The sequence below is a fragment of the Heliconius melpomene genome, chromosome 19 (genome assembly GCF_056956725.1).
Source record: "Heliconius melpomene rosina isolate 202511_hmr_F chromosome 19, ASM5695672v1, whole genome shotgun sequence".
Taxonomy (NCBI): domain Eukaryota; kingdom Metazoa; phylum Arthropoda; class Insecta; order Lepidoptera; family Nymphalidae; genus Heliconius; species Heliconius melpomene.
Genome location: NC_140407.1, coordinates 236,770 through 261,899, shown reverse-complemented (window position 1 = coordinate 261,899; position 25,130 = coordinate 236,770). Strand labels below are relative to the sequence as shown.

The window sequence follows — 25,130 nt, the reverse complement described above, 5'->3', positions numbered from 1 at the left end:
ATATTGGCATGAATCATTACTGTTCTAGATTAGTCACAAACATGTACATGTAATATGTAAGAACAATGCATAGGTACGTCGCTTGTCACTTTATTGTTAGTAATTACTTTTAGTCATGTATTTTAAAATATGCAATCTTACATGACGCCGTGCTTATCATTGTTTTTATCGAGATAACCGTATTTAGTTTTTTGTAAAAAGTTAAGTTAAATATTTGTGTGTAGAAAACAAACAACAGCTTCACGCTGTATCCTGCGTGTAGCAGTGTACACAAAGTCGGTCGAAGTCTAGACGCATTGCGTATTGAGTGGCGGAAAATAAACGTGATTGTGAAGCAATTAAGATATGTCTTACTCATCAATGAGTTCTATTCTAGTGAGTTGGTAGTTCCTAAGATGTACATACATATATAAACACGTAAATAGAGAAAGATAATAAAGCAATAAGCATGGACTAATTCATATATTTGTATAGAAAGTCAAATAATCTTAAATGCTAAAATAATTAAAATAAATTATTTATAAGTATATCATACACTTATTTAAATCTGATAAATTGTTGTCAACATACTGACCAGTCATCTCTAATTAGTATTTTTTTACAACACGTACTGCCTTGTAACATGTGGGGTACGAAGTGTGTTAACAATATGTTCCCTCTGTCTATACTGGCAAATGCAGGATATCGCGTGAATCTAAAAAAAAACAAATTAGCAGAAACTTATAAATAAATAATGACAATAATGACTAATTTACTAAAGTCAAAATGTATATTTACCTATATTTTTTATCAATGTTATACATAACTGAGTCCATAAGTTAAAGTATAACTTAATTTAAATATACATTTTAAAATTATAACTTCTCTCTACATTTATTACTTTAAGTAAGATACATTGAATAAAAGTACGTTTAAAAATCACATTTGTTGTGTCGGCTCCCATAAATATTGTTTTTTTAGTACTTGTTGTTATAACGACAACAGAAATACATCTTTTGTGAAAACAATTTCAATTTTAACTGTAACACTATCGCGGTTAGGAGACAGAGCCTGGTGACAGACGGACCAGGAGACATCGGAGTACGTACGTATATATTACATAAATATTTTAATTATAAATACAAAATACACATTCTATATAATGTTTATACTTTAAACACGTAAATATTAAGTAATATTAAATATATTATTATTTAAGTTTTTATTGATAGAAAATATAAAATATTTATAAGGAAAATAAGAATGAATTTAATCAGAAGTGAAAACATTTAAAAACATGAATCTTCAAAGGCGCATTTTATATGTCTATAGAAATTTTCTACAAATAGGTATAAATTATTGAGTTAGGTCATTTTACTGTGTGATGAAGTGATATGAAAACATATATTGTATAAGGAAGCGTTCTTCTGCCCGTTAATTAAAGACTTCTGGCAGTTGTTAAAGAGAGAGGCTTTTCTAAGTAAGTCTAATTCAAATAAAGTTCAACACAAATTGTAACTCACAGTTCAAAATTCCAAATGTAAAATTTAAAATTCAGAACTGAAAGTTGAACTCAACACTGAAGCTCTAAGTGAGAACTACAGCTCTGAAGACGCACCGGTGCCCGTGCATGAGCGCCGGCCATACGAACGCGCGTATGAGGTCCGAGCGGGAAGGACCACCTTCCAGACGCACGTGCTTCGTTGGCTCCATTACCACTGTAACGTACAAAATACAATCTTTAGCAACGTATGGAATACCATAAACGTGAAAATAATGTATGAAATATTTGTTTTACTTCATACTTAGCTTACCTAGGTAGTACAGTATAAAGTACCGGACGTGCACACGGGAGTGTACTCGTATATCTATTAGCACTCACTTATAGGGAAGTATACTAACACAACAGCTACAGATCTAGCGACGGCATATATGTATATGCCGTCGCGGCATATATGTATATATCTGTAGCTGTTATAAAACTAAAATTGAAACATATTTTAATAACAACAAAAACCCACTCACCCGGTGTAAAATCAGTATCAATCCTCAAAGGCGGCACGTGCAGGGACAGCGCGAAGGCAGCGCGGCACGCCGCCGCCGCCAGCGCGTGCAGCGCGCCGCAGCGGGCCAGGCAGGGGTACTCGCGGAGAGTTGTCGATACCTGGGTTTTATACGTAGAGATTATTAGATAATAGGTACAGCGGCTGACTGTAAGCGCGACGGGGCGATGGGTTCGATTTCCATTTGGGGGATTGAATTATTTTCCGCACTCTGGTTACAAGAACAAGCGTGACAAAGAGTTCCGCTACTCAACACGCTGTCTTGGAAAATAGGACGATGTGTGTTAACACTAGATTGCATTAATGTAAATGTACTAAAAAATATATACCTGATTAATAACGGTCCTCTCAGCGTCACCCAACGGGAAGCTGTGAGCATTGACACGCAGCAGTCGTGTAGCAGCTGTCACTAACGCCGCGGTGGAAGCAGATTCGGTTCCCTCCGAACACCCGAGTAGAGCTTTTACTTCGTTTATACGTTTCTCTCGAAGGCTTATCGCTGCTCGGAAGGATAGCTGAAAATATTATTTAATTATTATAAAACAGTAGATATTTATAAAAGTATCGTACTGCTTAGTTTTACAGGAAGAGTCATTTATCTTTCGATAAAAGGCAATAGTAACGAAAATAATTTCAAAATAGATAATAGTTATAAATATTGTAATAATAATAACTAAATAGGAACTGAACATGAGGTAAATTGATAGCTTTTAACTTACTAAATTGATCTCCCATGGGTACTATTTAATTGGTTGAAGACTGGGTTGAAAAAAGGAACATTTTGTCAAAATAAAAGAGTCTGGCCATCCTTGTGTTGGATCCTTACAACGCTACATGCTGATAACTAGACACTAACAAGTGTCGTCTACTTACGACAGCAACAGAAAATACAATCTTATATTTGAGATTGGGCGTCGGCTTGAGGGGCTCGAGCGCGGCGAGCGCGGGCAGCGTCTCCGTGGCCGCCCGCTCCCACACCGCCGCGTACTGAGACACTAGCTTGCTCCTGGAAATGTTGTTCAGGGATATGTACATTCTACATATAATAATAACATTATATATAAAATACTTTAAGGCTAGCGCGATACTTGTGGGTTCGATTCCCATTCAGAGAATGAACTAAATTTTCTCGTTCTGATAACGAGATAAAGCGCGGCGTTCAGTTCCGCGAATCACTACGTAATGCCTCTAGTACGAAGAAATAAAGTAAGTATTTTCCCCCGAGGGGAGATTGAACCCACATTCTGCCTTTATTGTGTGGCACTTCTCAAATGACAATTATTTTGTCCATTGTAATATCTATATTTAAAATATTATTTACTTATTAACACAATGCCATTTCTAATTCTTTAAAATAAAGATCTGGAAAAAATAATAAAAATTAAATAAATCTCACGTATCAGCATCCTGATGTGAATCATCACTGTCCGAGTGATACCCGTCGCTCGCCGAGTCAGTGGGGGACCGCGGGGCGGGCTCTGTGGGTGCTTGCGTGTCGTTCATCTGTGAGAGCACCGCCGCGCAGCCGCGGGAGTAGCTCATGAGGACACCGGCTACCGGCCTGGAGGAACATTTTTTAGGTATTCATATGTATTTTTAGTGTCTTTCTGGAATAAGTTTACAGCCAGCTTGTTGTGTCGCTGGAGCACGACATTAGGCCGGCGCGTACGTTATCAATCTTAATTGTAAATCTTTACCACCAAACTAATCTACAGAAGAAGATCTAGAATATTCCAGATAATTGTAATTAACTTTAAAATAGATTAAGCAGCGTACTAGCAGTAATAAAGTAGAATACACATAGACAGCGCTAAGTTGCCAGTGAAGTAACGGAACAATACAATGATATAATCTTTCTCATAGCGGAGGAAAGTTTTACGTAATTTAGCGTAACTGAGACATCGTTTAAGTAATTTATCATACTATTATACTAGTAGAAAGCTCTGATTTTGTTAGAAGGTCGCTTCCCTATAAATAAAGATTAGGACATTTGTTAAATAGTATTCCGAAGCTCCCTCAGCCTTACTATCTGCTAACTTAGTTTGAAGGCTAGGTTAAGAATATATAGTATATCAACGCTCGTAAGTCACTCGATTTGTATCTTCGCCTCGCTTATATAAAAAGCAATATAATTATTAATTATTTCTCTGTATGTTAAACGAACAAAATATATATTTATCAAACCCACACCCACCGCAGGTGTAATCAAAACCCCAAATAAGTACCTCCTCGTACATGGCGTCATATTTAATGTATGTGTACTTTTCTTAATAAGCAATTACCTATATTGATAACGTTCGTTGTACGTTTGTCTATTGTACTTGTTAAGTTAATTGGAGTTCACAGGTTCAATTTAACTTTCTAGTGTCAGAACCTCAGCTTGAGTCATAACTGTTAAATTTTATAATTGCAAGTCAGAATTATGTACGACATTCTATGAGAACGAGGTAACTCTGATTCCAATCAAATATATATTAAAATGGATAGCATTGAATTACAACAAAAAACCTTGAAAATCAGTCAGTCAGTATACAGATTCTATAAAAAGCAATGTGAGATTCAAAGAAAATAATTTTCTAGTGAAACTAACAAGACTCGTTATTTTTTAACTAAGCGGTATTTACTTAGTAAACTGCTAATTTCTAAAGTTTCTAAAAGTTGTTTTTCGTTTACAAGGATTTATTTCTATATTATTTTATTTTTAAAACTTTACGCAATATTCATATAGTAGGGTGGGCGGAGTGAACCAATGAACCAGTGTTGAGTGGTGGAACTCAACGTTTGTTCTTGTATATAGGGGCCGAAGAAAAGAAAATAAATCATGGCGGCAGTCGTATTATATTAGCATGGCGTTTTACTATAAAACCAATACTTGAGAGTCCCCTCTCCACTTCTCTCTACTCACTAACTTAATAATAAGGAAAAGCAATATCTTGAAAATAGAGCAATGTGAAGTTACGCGGCAGACAGCTGTGTGAAGCTAACAAAAATGATTTAAATTTATTTAACGATGCTATAAACACCTCTACGGCCGTAATAATTTCACATTTCATATAACGCTATATATAATAAAACACAGTTTTAAACACATTATACAATACTATACAATACTACATGCGGAGTAAACAATGGGATTAGTTTTAGCGATGTTCAAGTTGAATGGCGAATGGAGGGAAAGCTACAATGTGAGACTGACAATGCTCGCGACTTAGCGCTTTCTGCGAGTTACTTTTATGACTTTGCAACGTCAAGTGACAGTTAGAGCCTTAGAGGTGTATGACACGTGACACGTATGACACACTCTAAGTGTGCGTAACTAGGTGCAGTAGGGCCTTCCTTCTCTTTTCTGTAGTTTTCAGAAAAAAGAATTATTCAATTCGAAATTCAGAAACAATAGAGGCCGTCGTTGCTTAGTTGCAAAAGCAGGGTACTAATAGACGCGACGGTTATGGGTTCGATTTTCACTCAAGATAATGAAATATTTAATATACTAATAACTCTACAAAATATATTTGTAATTTCTTTTCATACAAGAATAACATAAGTAACTAACGTGAGAACTTTCGTAATTACGTAAGGTAGATATTGTTTATTGAAGTGGTCGCTGTTTTATAACAGCATCATGTAATATATAATTGAGTGTGTGTTTAATTATCGGCCTGTACTCTGACTTGACAGCTTCTATAAGATTTGTTAAAGAAGAAAACATATATTGATTCCAAGGTGTCGCAGCGTCTAACTGTAGCAGTGATAGGTGTAGTTCAAGTTTCTCAAATCATTTTCACTTCTACCCTCTGACGGACAATGTGCAGCGTTAAGTTTCGCCATTCGGCGTCGGGAGCGGAGCGGCGCGACGGTGCGGTCTGCCCACAGTGCTCTCATGCAGGCACATCAATGGGTGCTCATAACGCGTAAAGCTGACGTAAGCATCATGAATTCTGAGTACAATTAATATATGATGCCTTAAACTTAGAAACAACATAATAACCACAGTCATAACAAATATAAGAAAACATGAATTCCTCTTCCTCAATAAATAGATTACATCGCTACATCCTGTGAGTGTGTGCACGCAACAGTGTTATAATGTACTATATGTATAATCATTTTAGTGTTTAGTCCTCTTTTGAATTTGTGTTTCTTTAATATCATTGTAATTCAATAGTTGCTGACTGTTACCTACATCGACATACAAAGTAAGTACACGCATGATTTAAGGAAGCACTTTTCATCAAAAAAACATTCTTTTAAGTATAGTAAAAAAACTGCTTCATATCATTCACAGCTGTACGCATAGTTAATAGAAAAAATAAAAAAAAAACATTAAATAAATGTGTAACAGACTAAAAATTGAAGCTGTAATTATGAATTTAAAATTTCTTACCTCGTATCACTCAAATCCAATGTCGGGTCACTCCTCTTTATCTGTCCAACGCAGGCAAGAACAGCTTTGTCACTCTCCACTCTAGCTGACAGCGACGACACTAGTGTCGGCAGTTGCCTTAGAGCTGGTTTGTCGATGATTGTCAGTAAGGACTTGTTATCGATAAGTCTCCGCTCTACGTCAGCGTGAGAGAGAGCCAGCAGACGCTGGTGGGATGAGGACGCTGGATCTTGGTTCACTGTCACTGATGACTGGGGAAAGATAACAATATAACATCCTACATATCCTTCTTATTTATATAGTGCAAAAATATTTCGTGTCTGTAGCGACGTAACTTAACGCCGCGCTTTGTCTTGTGCGCTTGTACAGAAGATACTAATACATGATTAGATGACAAGATTAAACACTATTAATGTGAAATATTTTAGAACAGAGTACCAAACGCGACGGTCGCTACATACGAGTACCTCTTTCGTCCACTATCATTAACCCGCACTCAGTTCTCCCTCTGCCTTTCTTATCGTTGACTCTTTTGTAGCAGGTAGAGAGAGTATAATATTAAGACACTTCCTTCCCTATTTTCACCCAATTTCTATTAGACAAAAGTGCAAGAAAAATAAAGATAAATAAACCTACCAGCTCCTCCAGCTTGTGCAAAGCTTGCTTGTACACCTCAACGTGCCGCTGCAGCTCATTCTTCAGTGCCACATGAAGTGATATTAAAGAGCCTGAAGCATCTGCTGTTAGTCCATGGGTTCCTAGACCTGGTGATGGAGGAAATAGATTTTAGTTAATCAATTTCCGTGACGTAATCTTTTAATATCACTATGCTACAGGTATGCACCTGCTTTAAAACATTGTTTGATGTTATGTAATGTCGCACCGCTGCATAAAAACCTAATTTTTAACAGCACACTGCATTCCTGGTTTCGAAAACCGCTAATTAAAATACAAGTTTTCCACACAATATCTATTTTGAAAATTTACCGCCTTATAGGTATGATGAACGAAGTGTCCTAACACTAGGTTCCCTCTGCTTATCCTTGTCTATGCGTAATTCACAGTGAAGCTAAAAAAATATAAGATTTAAAGTCCGTCTAGGTTCATCAATTATGCAAAAACGTTACAATTTTACGTTATGTTGATTATAACTTATCTCAGCTTTTGTTTATTTTTCCGCAGGAAATTATACATTATGTGTACTTCCACATTTGCGTCGGTTACATTTAAGCCTCATGGACGTATTTTTTCGACCTTCTCCTCTATATTTACACTAGTGGTCGCCCTCTACTTTATTTTCGTTAACTATTAAACGTAAAGTCCCGTTTGCTCACGTTCTCATAATAATTTAAAGAAGTCCTCTCTTAGTGGTCCCCTGTAGTTCCCAAGAAATAAACATTTGAGTTTTAAGAAAAAAAATAAGGCAAGTCCGGTTTTTCCGCGGTAGTTGTGGGTACATATAGGTAGGCAGTATCGGTAGAGGGAAGTTAACCAAAACCGCTGCCCAATTTTCGAGACATTGCGAATAGAGCGGCGGATCTCAACGCCACGCTGTGTTTTGTCAAATACAACATCAGCAGCTATAATAACAAATATATTAATTCTATGAGAATATAATTTTATGACATCAACAACAAAATATTCCAGAAATGCAATACAATGTATTCAAGACTGCGACTGCAAGACTTAGTATTCTTAAATTTTGTGATGAAATTTGAAGACGACATTGGTCAACGTAAAACTTTGAACGTAGGAATAAGTTGAAATAATTTTGAACTTGCATAAATGTTTTATGTTTATTTTATATGTAACATTTTAGTAAGTGTTATAGTTGTTAATAAATGTATTGATGAAATTTACCGTTTTATAATTCTTTTTAATCGTAAAAATGTCCATTTCTTTATACGGTTTTACTTTACACACAGATAAAATTGCAAAAAAAATTACAGGAGATCTATAATTTTATTAAGATGACACCTCTATTTTCTCTTTCTCTATTTTCCGCGGAATAATTCTATCCCCCAAAATTATATTCAATATTATTTTTTATATATTGGAAGGTATCGTGATTGTCGTGAGTTCGATCCCCGATTGGGGGAATTAATTATTTTAATTTCTCTATTTTGACGAGACAAAGAACGGCGTCGAGTTCCGCTTTAACACAATATCTCGAGTTTGTGTGGAAATCGGAAAATGAAGAAAATAAAATCCTTATATTTGGACACATCGCACTTACGCCACAACGACTCACGACTTTAAGCAACTTCATTTATCGTTTTGCGATATGTAATATGATCGTCTTTAATTATTAACTTCGTTTTATTATGACAATAACCATCTTATAGCATTTTTATTTTTATTTATAAGTTCAATGACAATTTCGACATATTATATTATGAACAGATACAGTTTCGTACACAATGTGATGCAAAGGCCTAATTACTGGAACACTGCAGCTCCAAGGTCCACACTCTTCACTCTACGGTACCGACTTACCTATTGCTTGAAATATTTTAAAAACGCTAATTGTAATTCCTAAGAACAACCCGCGCGAGCCATCTTGTTTCATCAGTATGTTGAAATATCGCCCACATATGTTGTTATTTTTGGAGATATATAGTTATTGTTTACGAGTGTTCAATTATATTTGTGACAGCTATTTTTATCGATAGTACCTATCTGTCTATATATTTTCATATTAGTGGATTATCAGCTATAGTCTGTATCTTTAGTAACATTATGAGGCCGTGGGGTTTGTCAGGTTAAACACGCTAATCAAAGGAACTACGTACTGATTTGAAATGAGGAATTCTTGTTGTGTTGTATGGTTCGTTTATCGAATTAGAATATAGATTCCGTTAGCTTTCTTTATCTACTCACGCTGTCTAGTGTTAAAACACTCCGTTAACTACTTTCCGCCGAGGAGGCATTGCACGTTACAAGTTAGTTGGTGGTATACCACAATATATGTGAGTATGCTTGCGGTCAGAACCACCGTCTAGTCAGACTCAGTGTCTGCATGAGGTGATTCTTCCATTTAACGGCGCGAGCGAAGTCACAAGTAAAAAAATGATTGTATGTTTATGACACAAATATTATTAATTTAAAAATAAAAATAATGCAAAAATAAGAGAATAATAAGAGAATTAAATATTATTTTAAAAATTTTAAAACCTATTCAAAATAACAGCCTTACCTTGAACAGCACCATCAAGCTGCCTCCGTCTATTATCAACAGCATCTCTAGCATCAGGATTGTAATGGACCAGAGCATTAGCCAACCGAGCTGTCCTGGTCCTCAGGCCTGATCCCTGGTCTCCACCAAGAAGACCGACGAGTCTCCACGCTACTGTCTCGCATTGTAACTCAGGGCGGGGCGCTATTTCTAATGATATTAGCCTGTGAAAAATATGCTATTGTTTATATATATATATTGAGAAACATATATGGTATCAGGACAATATAAAATTTAATAGAATATTTTTAAAGTATTTAATCAGAATTAATAATATACAAATATATATATATAAATAAATATAATAATAATACATTTCTAAAAAACAATATTTGTTTTAACTTAATTTATCTCTGTAATTGGTTGTTGTAAGCTATATGTTAATGGTGGCCATTAATTGTAGTTGCCGCTTATTATAGCACATAAGCAAGTCCCATACGTTGTCTAACCAGACTGAGCCTTTTAATAGAAACATTTCTCTACGTGGGAGTCGAACCTATTACTCATCTACGTGCTACGATAATGTCTAATTAAAGAAAAAAAGCGGTCAATACGAATACGAATTCGCCCGTCGGGGGTTCCGAACAGATTTTACCTTTATTATAATGTATAACAGAAAATTTAAGAAAATTCAAAACATAAATTTAAATTTTAACTTGATGTAACTAATTTAGTAATTCAAAGGTTTTTCCTTTATACTTGTCACGTTTCTTGTTTCGAGGTAAGGACTGCCAAAAATATATAAAAATCTATTTTGTTACCATTTCATTCCATGCATCATAAACAATTATATGTTTACCGATCTCTAGCTCTAACAAAAACAATGTATAAAAAGAATGTTTGAATTCTTCTGCGATAGGACAATAGAGAAGTTTCATAATAATTTAATTGAATGAGTGTGAGAGTTGGTGTGGGAGTCCGACTTGAATTAATGCTAATTATAACTGTGCCGTAGTTTCGACATCTCACTGATGGATGGATGCGGTGGACGGGGGTCGACTCGCGATTGCGCACAACGTACTTCAGAGTACGGAAGACTAATAAGCTAAACACAACATTTAGTTATTTATATTTCTCCATGTGAGCTAATTCAAAAAGATATTAAGTATCGATTCAATCATAATTAAAAACGATACAAACAAACCTAAAACATATCTATAATTTATGTCTCCAGTTGGTCATCACGTACATGAACGAAACACGTTGTGGCAGAGAGCCCAGCACCTGTCTCTTTGATGAAGTCGTAACTCATAACTCACGTTGATATTTGTCTTAACTGACGTGAGATCAGATATAGGAGTAAACGTTATAGGGAATACGGGAAACAAGTGTTAAAACACTCCATTCTCCATTAAGACTCTTCCGTTCCCCCTTTTCCGCTGATTACTCGAAACACTGCGTGTTGAGTGGCGGAACTCATCATGGTCGCGGTAAACTAGACATTATGAAATAATGCCTACAATATTGTTAAACGAACGTAGATGACTGAGTTTATGTAATGTTATGTTATACAATATTGCACGGCGTGTCCGTGCTGAGATGCAGAGATCAAAGATCAGCCGCACCTGACAGCGTTTTATAATTCCGGTTTTTCTTATTCATGATGAAGTATTGTTTTTTTACTGTATGACTTTATTTGATTTCAGCTTCACACCGTATCCCGCACACAGCAGGGTAGGCAGAGGGAACCTAGTGTTATGACACTCCGTTGCCCACTTTCTGTCGAATTCTGGACTTTGCGTGTTGAGTGGCAGAACTCAACGCCGCTGTTTTGATAGTGATAAGTAATATTATTTTTTTACACACTGTACTGTGTGTACATAAGCGATAAGCGGGGAAGCAGAGGGAGTCTGAGCCCCCAGTGTCAAAGCAATCCGCTCCCCACCCTCTAGTACTCAACGTCGCACTTTGTATCCTATCCTATCCTATCCTATATCTTATAAAACAAAGTCGCTTTTCGTGTCTGTCTGAACTTTCTAACTCTTCTCCTTCTAAACCACCCAACGGATTTAGATACGGTTTTCACCATTAGGTCGACTATTTCTCAGGGAAGGTTTATATATAGTTTATTATTTGTACATTCTTATGTAAATTAACATAAATACGATAAATGTGTATAAAGTCCTACCCGCTGAGACACTTTCGCGCATGCGCTGCTTTAATGGTAAGTACTACATGAAAATAATGTACTGGAGTATTGATCCTCTTAATAGGATCTACAAAAAAGTCCGCGAGAGCATATTCGTATTTTTTAAGAATAACGTGTAGTGATCATATTTCTGTCTAAAAATAGTAATTTCAATATATTTTTTATTCTGAGGGATATTTTTCCATAATGGTATTAATCCTTTTCCTTTAAAATACTTCATTAAATTTCTACGTTAATAGAAGATAAAATTTGCTTTTTATACTATTTTGAAATTGCGAATAATTAATTAATTTAATTGTTGACACATCCCGCCGTTGACTCATCAGCTGTGCCGACTCAAGTTTTACTTATCCCTTACTCTCAGTATATAAATAAGTATATTAGTTACGTTGAACATTTAATGTAGATCAAAACTGTCTTTTACTGTTTTTTCATTTTAATAAGTACTTTAGAAGTTGTTACAATATCAAAGCATCCTTACGAAACGCGTCCCGCGACGTTTTGCTTATACAAGCGCGTCATGAGCAGTCATCGGTGGTTCAGTGGTAGAATGCTCGCCTGCCACGCGGGCGGCCCGGGTTCTATTCCCGGCCGATGCATTCTATTTAATTTTCCTCACAGGCAGCCACGTAGTGCTTGCTTTTTATCAGGGACAGAATACCCTCTTCAGCATTAACCACAAGCTCGAAAAAAAAACCCGCCTGCCTTTATAGCAACGATGATTTAGATGCGTTTGCACGTATTGGATAATTGCAGTTGAATGTATTATTTCAGCGCGATATATTTGGTTTCATATTTTTTGTAGTAGTTATTAGTAGGTAGGTTTTTGTTTATAATTTCTTCCGTTTAAAAACAGTGATGTAACTATCTAAAAATAGTCATTTAAATATATTTTAATAAGTACTTGAAAAGATTAGTAGCACAGATTTAAAATTACGGTACCTACTAAAAAATCCTTGCTGTGTAAAACAATTGGAAAATCCTTATTGAAACTACGAAAATGCGGGTTGCATTAGGCTTTAATTAATTTTCACATTATCTTAAGTGCTGTGCAAACATACATTATATGAATAATCCAGTAGTAAAAGCGAGCGAAGCCGCAAGGGGGTCGCTAGTTTAAAAATACAAATCTAACCAGAAACCAAAATAATTGATTCCGCCGACGGGAACGCAATCCGCTACCGCATACACGTGGAAACAGTGGCATTGTGTTATAATTTAAGGGAGATGGGATGAGAGAGACGGAATGTCTAAACACTAGGTTTCCAGATTGCCTCTGCCTACTCTTAAGGCGAGATATAGCGTCAACTTCAAAAATTACATTTTGTATTATTTAGGATCTCACTTTCAGGTAAAGTTATTCTCAATGACACATTACTCCATTTTATATTTTAAAGTGAATCAAATTATTTTTTGATCAATTCGAGACATATATTTTAACGTTATGTAAATATAATGCAGAATTATATACAGAACGAAGAACCAGGTGAATGACTTTTTGAATATAACGACAGACAGTGCGACGAGTCACACACTTGACTTAACTTTCGATAACAGGTTATAAAGCAATTATCCTCACTTTTATGTATCCGAAAAAGTGATCCTTTCACGCTGTTATTACGTCGTATATTTTTTTTATGTTAATATTTATAATTAAGTTTGCTATTTAAATGTTTAGTCTATCTTAATGATGTTTCTTTTTTTTATTTTGTTAGTTTTCGCCACATCCTGAATATAGCAGGATAGAAAGAGGGATTACAGTGTTTCAACACTTCGTTAACCATTTTTCACCAAACTTTACATACATTTCGTATTCAGTGGATTTTTGCGTCACTCTATCAGAGCGAGGTAATGAAAATATTTCATACCGCTGAGTGAAATCGAACTCACAACCATTGCGTTTCCAGTTGCATGCTACATCTGCCACTGCACCACGACGACTTCAATTATCGTACTTAATATAATATAAAATAAAATATATATATATAATATAACATTGTATGTCAATATATGCATATAACAGTATACTGAAGAAAGCCTGTATGTCTGGAGGTGAATTCTGATTCATTTTATTTATTTAACCAACACAAATTTCCAGTTTTTTTTTTTCATTTTGATAGGAATTTCGGGAAATCCTTCTAAAGACAGTGAATGTGGAGGACAAGTTATATTTTTAATGCTGTGTAGTTTCTTCTGCGCGTCGTCTGTCAGTCTAATGGAAGAGTAGAAGTAGAAGAATATGCATACAGATAATGATTATACTAATACTAAAACGAATACTAATTCCTTCGATCTTGATATCTCATATAGAATAATATTATCGTCATCTTTGATGATGTTTGTGTGATTGTACTTATTTTTAATTAGCAGATACCTACTCTATAAGATTTTTTAATAGGATTAATTACATTTTAGAAGTTCACGCCCTTGAACTACATCTGTATATGCAAATAACTGCTGCTAGGTATAATACCTACATAACAACAATGCTTTCTAATCATTTTATTTATTAATTAAAACCACATTAAAATTCGTTCAGTGCTTTGAAAGATCATACCGTAGATACATATATAGGTGTAAGTGGGATGTGACTTCTTGCATTCTTAAATAAAAGTGAAAAACAAAGCTTTTTACCTCCAAATTAAATATAATTAATATAAAAGAAGCAAAGTCACATTACATACATATGGTTATTGATTTATGGCCGTATGTTTCATAAGCCGAGAAAGTGGCGGCGACCGGTCGGGGCACTGTCAATGATAGCATTAACAGACAATTCATTTAAAATCAACTATATTTCATTTGAATTAAAGTTTCGTTTCCTTAATTATCTTTATACTTATGTACTTTGATAAGGTTCATTATTGCGTATGCTCCGTGTCGTGCTCTCAGGTGAATGTAATTTGATTCTTTTTAGGTTTCCTAGGTGGAGTTCCTAGTTAACAGATATAAACCATATACATTGTCACTCTTTGAGGTCGGTGTAGTGTTTCGTCAAAGATCACTCTACACTCTTCGTTGTTTTAGAAACGTCGTGTACTTGCGCGGCGGCACCCAAGACGCTTTGTACATTTTGTCAACTAAAACTGCATAATTAAAAATTGTTTATTTTCTTCTCGATATTGTTTAAATGTTTTTTTTTGGAATTTCGATGTTTTTCCCATTTAGCAAGGTAGGCAGAGGCATTCAATGCAACACTTTATCTTGTTACCGGTGCTATTAAACAAAATAATTGGGATGGAACCCACAGCCCCTTTTACAATCAGATGCTGTACCGCTGCGCCACGACGACCTTTGTATGACTACTTTCTTATTTTTATCTTACTATTAAAATCTTTCCAAGTAACATCTAAAACTAGATCGCTGCAATAGAATCAATAATAATTAATATCGCTAATTCAATAGAATATCAATGAAAAAGTTAATTGTACCCAACTACATGCTCTCATTAACATCTCGTATAACGCAACAAGGCAAGTAAGAACGTGTGAAGGCGGCTCCCGAAGCAAACACTCATTTATCACGACACGACAGTACACATCCAGTTAGAACTTACGAGGTTAATGAAAGCAAAGTGGCCTGCGAGGAACACTGTCTTACATCGTCAGTTCCTTGTAAATTACTTATTAATCTGATTACGATAGAAAACGCTATATTGGTGTGATGAGTACATTTTGTTATTTATGGTCTTGATTCTCATTTATTTCTTTTATAGGGTTCCGTACTTTAAAAGGAAACAATTAAATCCTTATAGGATAATTTAGTTGTTAGTCTGTCAGTCTCACAAGACAGTATATTCCGAGATCACGTGGATGTATCAAGATGAAATTTATATCAAATATTCAGGTGTACGGCCCCTTGAAGCACAGATAGCAAGCTTCCGAAAGAACTATTTTGCTGCAATTTATATTAAATTCTCCTTGTGATTAAAACCTATAGGATACATCCCATGGGCAGACATAATCGCATATTAAAACTTACCTATTTAAAAGAGTTTCAATAAGATGAGCGGAATGAGGTAAGGCTTCCACCAGTAAATCTACTGGCAACTCAGAGGCCACTGTCTGTATTACGCCAGGACCGAGGCGCGACAGGATGGCCGCAGCTTCCCTGAACTGGCGACCCTCAGCCAAAAGTAGCACGCGGCGCAAAGCTAGACGAGGAGATGTGTATGTGTTCTTCTCTCTCTCCCTCTCACGTCGAATTCGCTCGCGACTCTCGTTCATTTTCGAGTTCCCTGGGTAGGGCTAGCCCATTATTTTGGTGATTGTTGGATAAATCTGAAATAGAATAATCATTTTTCGAGATCAAAAAGAGTACTTTTAAATGGTTAAGTTAGGTACAAATGTGAGTAACGTCACACTGACGGGTCGGAACGGAACGCTTTTCTGCTGAGAAGAGCTAGCAAAGAACTCAATAGTTGCTGTTGTAACATATAATTTACAATAAATTTTATTATAATATTAATGGTGAATAGTTTTAATGTTAATATTTTTGACTGACTTAAAAATTATTGAATATATATACGATATATATAAATCAATAATTTAACTTAAATTCTACGTATACATGCAAATAAGTATACAACAAAAATTGTTTGCATTTTTCTAAATATATTAACAAAATATTTATATGTTTGTACTGAAGAATGGTATTTACCTCTTAACAAATGTGTACCAGAAGCTAGAAGCCAGACTAACAGACACGCACTTACGGCGAAACTTAGCGGCGCAGAACGCTAATATTTGGTATGTTTTCTTGGAGAGTATAGGGGAAAGAGGATTTCTCGGAATTCTTACAGAAACAGGAAAAATGACATTTTACGTGTACAATTAAATATGTGTCTTCGCGTCATTGCTTCATTTCTGAGCCTAGCATTATTTTTAATATTTAAACTATTATAGAGACTTACTTATTTATTTCCATTCCCTACTGTGGGGGACCGAATTTTCATAACACTATGCTTTCTCTGCCTACCCTGCTGTGTGCGGGATACAGCGTGAAGCTGATTCTGACTTATTTGTTTCAGGGCTTACCTCATATACGCGCTCTCTGAATGGTAAAAGGTAACACAAGAGCAATGAGATCGACCGCGATAGACTCGTAATGTTTCTCACATAGTGACAGTTAGCGCTCCCAGGCCTCGCGTTAGAGGTGACTTAACGGGACGTCGTGATTGTTCACTATTCATTTTTTACCATCTTTTTATCTTCCATTTCATCGCTCTATACAAATAATGCTTGAAAAGCCGCGTTTCGAGCCTTTTGTATTCTAAGTTGTTGCTTTAATGAACATGTATGGGTGTTTTCTCAAAACTGTAAATTTAAGATTGTTTGTTGTTGATTGCTAACGTTTGTATCTCGCGTAGCAGAGACAACCTCGGTATCTAATGCTAAGACTCGGTTCCAATTAAGACACTTTTATTCCCCACTTTCCACCAAATCCAAGTACAGTCATACAGGTGAGATGCACGTACCTGCTACACATGAGGGAAGCATTGCGTGTTGAGTGGTGTAACTAAGCGCCGCGCTTAGTCTACCAGCGTGGGATGGTAAAATTATTTAAATATAATCATTGCCCGAGCGGGAATCGAACCCACTAATCGCGTTCACTGCACCACGACAGCCTCACAACTGTTTTTCTTTGCTTATCATATTATGTGGATTGAAAATAAAGATCACAAGGCAAACGGCATTTTAATATTATCGAGCCATCACTATCAAGTGTAAGATCGATCTTGAGAGGCCGTTTTCTTCCATAAATTATATGTTTACGAGTTAATATTTTCTATTTCAATACACGGACAAAGCCACGAGGGAGAGCTAGTAATTATATAAACGTACTTGACTTAGAAAATGTCGATTATTATTAGTAGTCTTGTCAACACTAGTCCCCTGCGGGACGGAGAGGAAAAGTTGTATCATTGTGTAAATAATTTATTACTTATGGGAATAACTAGATGTCGGGCGCACAGGGCCCAGGGCCCAGAGCCCAGGGCACAGGGCACAGGGCACAGGGCACAGGGCACAGGGCCATTGTGTACCTATTCAGATTGATTCTCTCACAAATATTGTTTGTTTAAGTCTACTTTGTATTACTAAGGATCCGAAGGTGAAAGCCTCAAAAAGAGAGTATAACCGGGCCTCTAGGTCCTTTAAGCGGCAAATTGCCAAAGCAAGGTCCCAGCATATCGCCAAAATCGGCGAGAAGCTTGAGAGCTACCCGTCCGGAACTCACCAGTTTTGGGCGCTCTCAAAGGCGGCACTCGGCAACTTCAGCCAGCCTTCGCTTCCGCCTTTACGCAAGGGGAATGACATCTTGGTCCATACGGCGAAGGAGAAAACCGATGTCCTGGGCGCTCTCTTTGCCTCGAACTCGACTTTGGATGACCAAGGATCAACGCCACCGACCATCCCGCGGTGCCAGAGCTCAATGCCTGAGGTTAAGTTCAACCAAAAAGCTGTAAGGCGAGCTCTGTCCTCTTTGGACATCCATAAGTCGAGCGGACCAGATGGCATCTCCCCCTTAGTGCTTCGTTCTTGTGCTCCTGAGCTGACACCGGTGCTAACGCGTTTGTTTCGGCACTCGTACTCAGTCGGCGTAGTCCCAGATTCATGGAAGAGCGCTCTTATCCACCCGATCCCGAAGAAGGGCGATGGATCCGATCCATCTAACTACAGGCCTATTGCCATCACCTCCCTACTCTCAAAAGTCATGGAGAGCATCATCAATAGCCAGCTCTTGGTTTATCTAGAGGATCACCGATTGATTAATGACCGTCAATATGGCTTCCGCCATGGTCGCTCAACCGGTGATCTTCTGGTTTACCTTACCCACCGTTGGGCTGCGGCTATTGAAAGCAAGGGAGAGGGCCTGGCAGTTAGTTTGGACATGGCGAAGGCCTTTGATCGAGTGTGGCATGGAGCGCTCCTTGCCAAACTTCCATCCTATGGGCTTCCCGAGAACTTATGCAGGTGGATCGCCAGCTTTCTCACTGGGCGCAGCATCAAGGTCGTTGTCGACGGTTTTTGCTCCAATCATATGCCCGTGAACGCTGGCGTTCCCCAAGGCTGCGTGCTGTCCCCCACGCTGTTTCTTCTGCATATCAATGACATGCTAGAAGATTCTAGCATTCATTGCTATGCAGATGACAGCACGGTGGACGCTGTTTACTCCGGCCGCGCAAGTCTTTCTCGGGAAAACGCTGAACAGTACCGAAATAAACTTGTGTCTTCTGTTGAGGCGTCCCTCGAGATTGTCTCTTCATGGGGTGAAAAGAACCTGGTCCAATTTAACCCCCTGAAGACACAGGTTTGCGCGTTAACCACTAAAAAAACCCCATTTATCGTATCGCCAGTCTTTCAGAATACTCCCCTTTTAGCCACGCCCAGTATCAGCATATTGGGCCTTAATGTTTCGAGTGACTGCCAGTATCGCGATCATCTGGAAAGCAAGGCCAAGTTGGCCTCGAAGAAACTGGGGGTCATCAATAGAGCGAGACGGTACTTCACGCCAAAACACCGATTGGCCCTATATAGGGCCCAGGTTCGGCCACACATGGAGTACTGTTCTCATCTCTGGGCTGGTGCACCCCAGTATCAGCTTGACCCATTTGATCGCATACAACGTAGAGCTGTTCGAATCATTAAGGACCCAGTAAGCTGTGAAAGGCTTGACACTTTGGCTCTGCGTAGAAACGTCTCCTCGCTGTGCGTTCTCTATCGCATTTTTCATGGTGAGTGTTCTGAAGAACTGTTCGACCTGTTACCTGCCGCCGAATTTTCCAACCGCACAGTACGTCACAAACTTAAATACCATCCACACCACCTGGATACGTGGCACTCCACTACTGTGCGGTTTCGTAGAAATTTCCTTCCACGCGCCACCGAACTGTGGAATGGCCTACCCGCGGCAGTGTTTCCAGGTCGGTACGATATGGGTACCTTCAAAAAGCGCGTCTATCTCCACCTTAAAGGCCGGCAACGCACCTGTAGCTCCTCCGGTGCTGCACGGGGTCGTGGGCGGCGGTGATCATCATCAGGTGACCCGAACGCTCGTTTGCCTTGTCCTTCTTCCATAAAAAAAAAAAAAAAAAAAAAAAAAAAACTTTGTAATAGCGTGTTTTATATTAAACACTGTACTCGTATAATATTAAATGTTCAATTTGATCATAACGCCGTTGTATGTAAGCACTAGCATTTGACCTCAAATGTTTGGCTGACGAGTAACGGACGTCACCCGACGTCACCGGACGTCACCGGACGTCACCGGACCGTTATTGTACAAATAATGATCCACCAGAGATATCTGTAATGATCTATTAACGCTTTGAAAAGTAAAAAAGAAATTTAACAGTAAAATTATAGGGTGTCGACTAAAATTAGTAAAGCGTTTGAAAGTGTTGACAAATACGGTGTTCCGGAATTTGATTCTCTTTTATAGTAAAAGTAATAGTCTCTTCGTATATAAATGTAGTCCTCATTATCTTCATAATAATGTGTTTTTTGTAACTTGAGGCTGTATCCAGTGGGCGGTACGAAGTAGGTGGAGGGAACTTAATGACACTCCGTTCCATATTTTCCGTTCAATTTTCGAGTTTCGCCCACTAAGCACGCAATATCTCGAAATTTTGGTTCGGTGTGGAAAACGTAGTGTCTCAACACAACGTTCTCTTTGTCTATCTCCATACCACTCCTTCTCCACCTTTCGCATTTTCAATAAATTGCGTGTTGAGTGCTCACTCAACGCCATTCTTTGTCTACCAAGCATAAAAGTTAATTAACAATTTAAGTTCCAATGTCTCTATAATTAAAGATTAGCTACCGCAGTGCGATGTATAATATACGAATCATACCGAGTTTTGTAAATATTTAATATTGCACAAATAAAAGAGCAATGACCTTCAGAAGTGCGTGCACCGTTAACTCAACAAACCACTTTAAAACACTAAACGTTGTGGTAATGGCTCACTTATTTACTTAGTATATTACTAATATTATAATTACAATCATTTTATGATTTTTGTATACCTAACTAAATGCCGCTAAAACACTGATTCCCGCACATAGCTGAATAGGCGGAGAATTTTTCTGTCAGTTTTTAAAACATTGCGTGTTGAGTGGTGGAACTCAACGCCGCGCTTTGTCTACCTGCCCAAAAAACACACACATAACACACACCATAAGTTAATATTTTCATATACTTCTAAATAATTTATTAGTATAGATACTTACGAAGATATATTATTATATACGCCAAGAATTATAGCTATCTTAAGCAAAAACCGTACAATTTCCAGTAGAGATTTCTTACAATATTAAATACTAGTAGAATAGAAGAAACAGTTAAAAAAATTTACTTTTTGTGGTTCCTCAAGTTAAAGTGAATATTTTTTCTTTTTTATATGACACGAAGCGTCGCACACTACTTTTGCGTAGACGTGAGCTGCAGTGCAAAATGAAATATCCTATTTTTCCCGTTCCTTTATCAAGAGCTTCTCTACTCTTTCTAAGGAATGATTTCAGGATAAAATCAGACTTTAGGTTTTGTAGTTTTGGCCTCTAGTTATATTATACTATTTTCACTTCACTTGACTTGTCGCATCTTCCGAGTCAACGTATATTCCATTGACTCCTCTTATTGCGACTCCCAAATATTGCGACAAATATTACGATAATTTTGCGACTTCAATTACATATAACGTACGCGTATTGTACTGTATAATATGTCAGTTTCTAAGAAGTTATAGAGCAATGTCGGTGTCGGTCTCAGTCTCATCAGAGCTCATATTAAATTTCATAATTTTTATATTTATATTTATCTTTATATATTTAAATTATTTTGAAAAACGCACAATACTAAGCAATGTTTATTTTTCAGGTCGCGTGTTGTGAGGTAACAAGGGGATATTCTAGACTATTTCCGAATAAGGACACCAAGTATGTCTCAAGAACATCTCTGCCGCATACATTAAGTATGAAAGAAAGCCGCACCTGTTTTACGAGTCACTCGTAATTTCACCGCTCTCTAGCCGCGAGCCGCGAGCTGCGGTCGCTGCGGTCGCGTGAACTAGACTGTAGTCGCGACGGTTGCGAGTTCGATTCTGATTTGTCCCCCAACTCAGAGTACGAAGTGTACATACGCGTACAAAACGCGACACATATAGTATTGGGCGTGTTGAGCGGGCGCGGGCTGGAAACATTAGACGGAGTGGCGATATAATATACGTATATAACGTCATTGAACTGGTCGCCGCTGTCCTCGAATGCTGTGAAGCATGCACGTGGTACATGCATGCACGCGGCTTATACTATTTAATATTTATATATACTGCATATTTTCTATATGTAGACACAGAGAACCTAGTGATAAGACACTTCGTTCATTCTCTGTCGATTTTTATAGACCTTGAGTGAAGGAACTCAACCGTCGTGCACACATAAGTTTTAAAGTACTTTTTTTTAATTATTAGAAAATTTATTTACTAGCATACTCTTAATAGTCACACATTGCTGGTATTTGGGGGGATCGAACCCACCACCTGTCGCTGTGACAGACACACACTTGTGCCCCGCGCCACGTCTGGCCTCAGTGGTCGGTTGACCGTCTGGGACTGAAACTAAATGTAGGTTTAACGGGCCTCATTAAAAAGGGCATGATACGAATTCACCACGCAGTGCCTCAATAAGTCAGTGGAAAGTGAGGAATGAAGTGTTATAATGGAGAACCTACAAACCTATTCTTGAGACATTCTGGTCTTAAGAATAGGTTTCCAGGTTCCCTCTGCTATATGCTAGAAACAACATGAACCTAAAAAAAATTTACTTCTAAAATCCACTTGTCTTTAAAAGTACATTGAAGGCTTAAAAGTACTAGTTAAATACACTTTCTCTGTTCATAAAATAAAAGTTACCAACATGTTAACAGGCATGGTGCCTTTATGGCGTTATGGTATCCATCAACCGGTCGGTGGGACTTTCTACGTCGGCTGGGGTCACGTTTTTTATTAAAAACACATGTTTCCACTTACGTTTCATTCCATTTTATTAAATTTTCAGTTTCGCTTTGTAGTTGTTTTTTTGGATAGGCCGCCGAAGCGCAGTGGGACTGTACCTAAGTGTAAACGCAACGGCAGACAAAGCGCGGCGTTGAGATCCTCAACTCACCATGTCTCATATTTTAACACTAGGTTCCCTCTGACTACCCTGTTGTATGCAGTATACAGTGTGTACGATTACTTCAGTTATTTATCTTTAGTGTGAGAATTGCATCTTTAAAAGATTGCAAAATATTTATAAAGAGAATAGCCAGTTTTATTATCGTTTATAGTTTAGACCGTTGAGTAACAGAAACGTTTTACAATATTTGAGATCAAAATATGATGCACTCCGTTGGTGTCCCGTGGTATGGACGAGTTACCAGAGTGGGCACATCAATACGAACACACAACCAAACGGCATTGAATTTGATCACCCAACATACTAAATTTAGTGCTACAACTGGTCAAATGGAAAGAATTTGAGTTATTTTTCTTCATCAAAAATATGTAACAAAAAACTATCCAATTAAATACTTTTCGTATTTTTTTTTATTCAGTCTAATCAAAAGCTGTGTCTAACCAAAATTATTTCATAAACGTAGACCATCTCGGCGACAGGTCGTGGGTTGCTTCCCACTTGAAGAAGTGAACTTTACTAGTTTCCCTGGCTCTCGCGGCATGCCCTGCCATGTGCGAGATACAGCGTGAAACAAAAACCTAAATAATTACATGTTTTCACTTATTACATTGCGTAGGTACTAAATCATATTTCTTGCTAATACAACCTCTACAATGTGACTGAGACAACGCACAGAACACAGAACTCGTAGCTCCCCACTGGAGTAGTAGTTGGAGTCCACGCAAGGTTGCAGGCGACGATGAGCATAAGCTCTGGGTGGAAACAGGATTCAAAACAAAAATAAACAATTATAACTAATTTTTAAAGTGGATTATTACTTAATATATAACTTACTTTTTTCTTCCACGAGTAAATCCACAAAAAGCACACACTATGCACAGACAGTCACAACGGTATTAACACAAAACACAAAAGTACAATAAGTCTTATATAATTTATTTATTTCAGGAATAAATATATTCCTATATTTTATTTATTTATTTGTTCTATTTATATATAACGTGTTAACGTGAACGAGATAGAAGCCAGCACGTGTACAACGCGCGTCGCGTAGCTAACGAATGAGCAAGCTTATGCGTGAAACACCGTGAAAGCTTCCGGTGGGCTTTATGCGAAAGGGCTACAATATCTATATAAAGTAACTTTTAATTAACTGTAACTTTAACATATTATTTTAGACTATTTTGTAAATATTGTTATGGATAAAATTTATTATCAACATCTGTGCTCGTACTTACATAAAGGTCACCGTGGCACAGAAGCCTAGCGCCTCATGGTGATGGGTTCAGTGCTGGTAACAAGTTAAAGCGCGGCATTGAGTTCCACCGCTTATCACGCAAAATTGGGCGAAAAGAAATCACTTAACACTAGCTTCTCTAGTGTAGGCAACACTGTGTATCCTGCATTGGTTGGATACTGCGTGAAAATAAAATAAGCTTCTTATATTATATCTATACTTCTATACTAATATAATAAAGCGGAAGAGTTTGTTTGTTTGTTTGTTTGTTTGTTTGAACGCTAAGATCTCTGGATCTACTGGATCGATTTACTTTGTTTTTGTTTTGTATGAAAGCTGCATTCTTCAGAAGTGCTATAGGCTATATAACATTACATTACACATATGTACTAATATATTTCAAAGTACTTTCTAATTTGACATGCAGTTTATTCTGCCATGTTAATAACAACCGTCGCGTCGCTACGCAACCGCGTTCGTTACCGTGTCATTTTGATATTCATCCTCATGAAAATAAATATAATAGTCACTTTTAGCTTTTTATCTAGATTGAAATTACAGTTTACCGTATAACATACTAATAAATAATTAAGGAGATGTCACTGATTCCAAATGACTTAGCCTTCGGGCGGCATAGTATGAGTATGACCGTCGCGAACGGGCAGATGACGTTGACGGTTTTATAAATTTTCGTACATTTTCGAACTTTTAATAATTAATTAATTAATAATAAACGTTAATTTTTATGTAATTATTTGCTGTTTATAATTAATTTAGACTACATCTTGGTTCTCTTCTTATTTTATTTGATATTGCCCGCTAAAATTATCCTATTTAATAGAGAGAAATGTTTAGTTATTTCATAGAGTCGATATCTATGTACGCACGCACGGAAAACTTTAGATA

The 25,130-nt window shown here is 37.2% G+C and overlaps 1 protein-coding gene across 1 annotated transcript; it reads right to left on the bottom strand.

Moving 5' to 3' along the window:
- Nucleotides 1–447: 447 nt before the first annotated feature.
- On the bottom strand, nucleotides 448–24,053 carry LOC146528207 (uncharacterized). Its single transcript, XM_085203008.1, has 10 exons — nucleotides 23,822–24,053; nucleotides 15,792–16,090; nucleotides 9,623–9,825; nucleotides 7,063–7,190; nucleotides 6,427–6,677; nucleotides 3,439–3,603; nucleotides 2,916–3,048; nucleotides 2,372–2,557; nucleotides 2,005–2,143; nucleotides 448–1,697 (listed from the first exon to the last, which is right to left on the bottom strand). Exons 2-10 carry the CDS (start codon nucleotides 16,034–16,036, stop codon nucleotides 1,567–1,569), a joined length of 1,581 nt encoding a protein of 526 aa, XP_085059134.1. The 5' UTR covers nucleotides 16,037–16,090; nucleotides 23,822–24,053; the 3' UTR covers nucleotides 448–1,566.
- Between the last annotated feature and the right edge of the window lie 1,077 nt (nucleotides 24,054–25,130).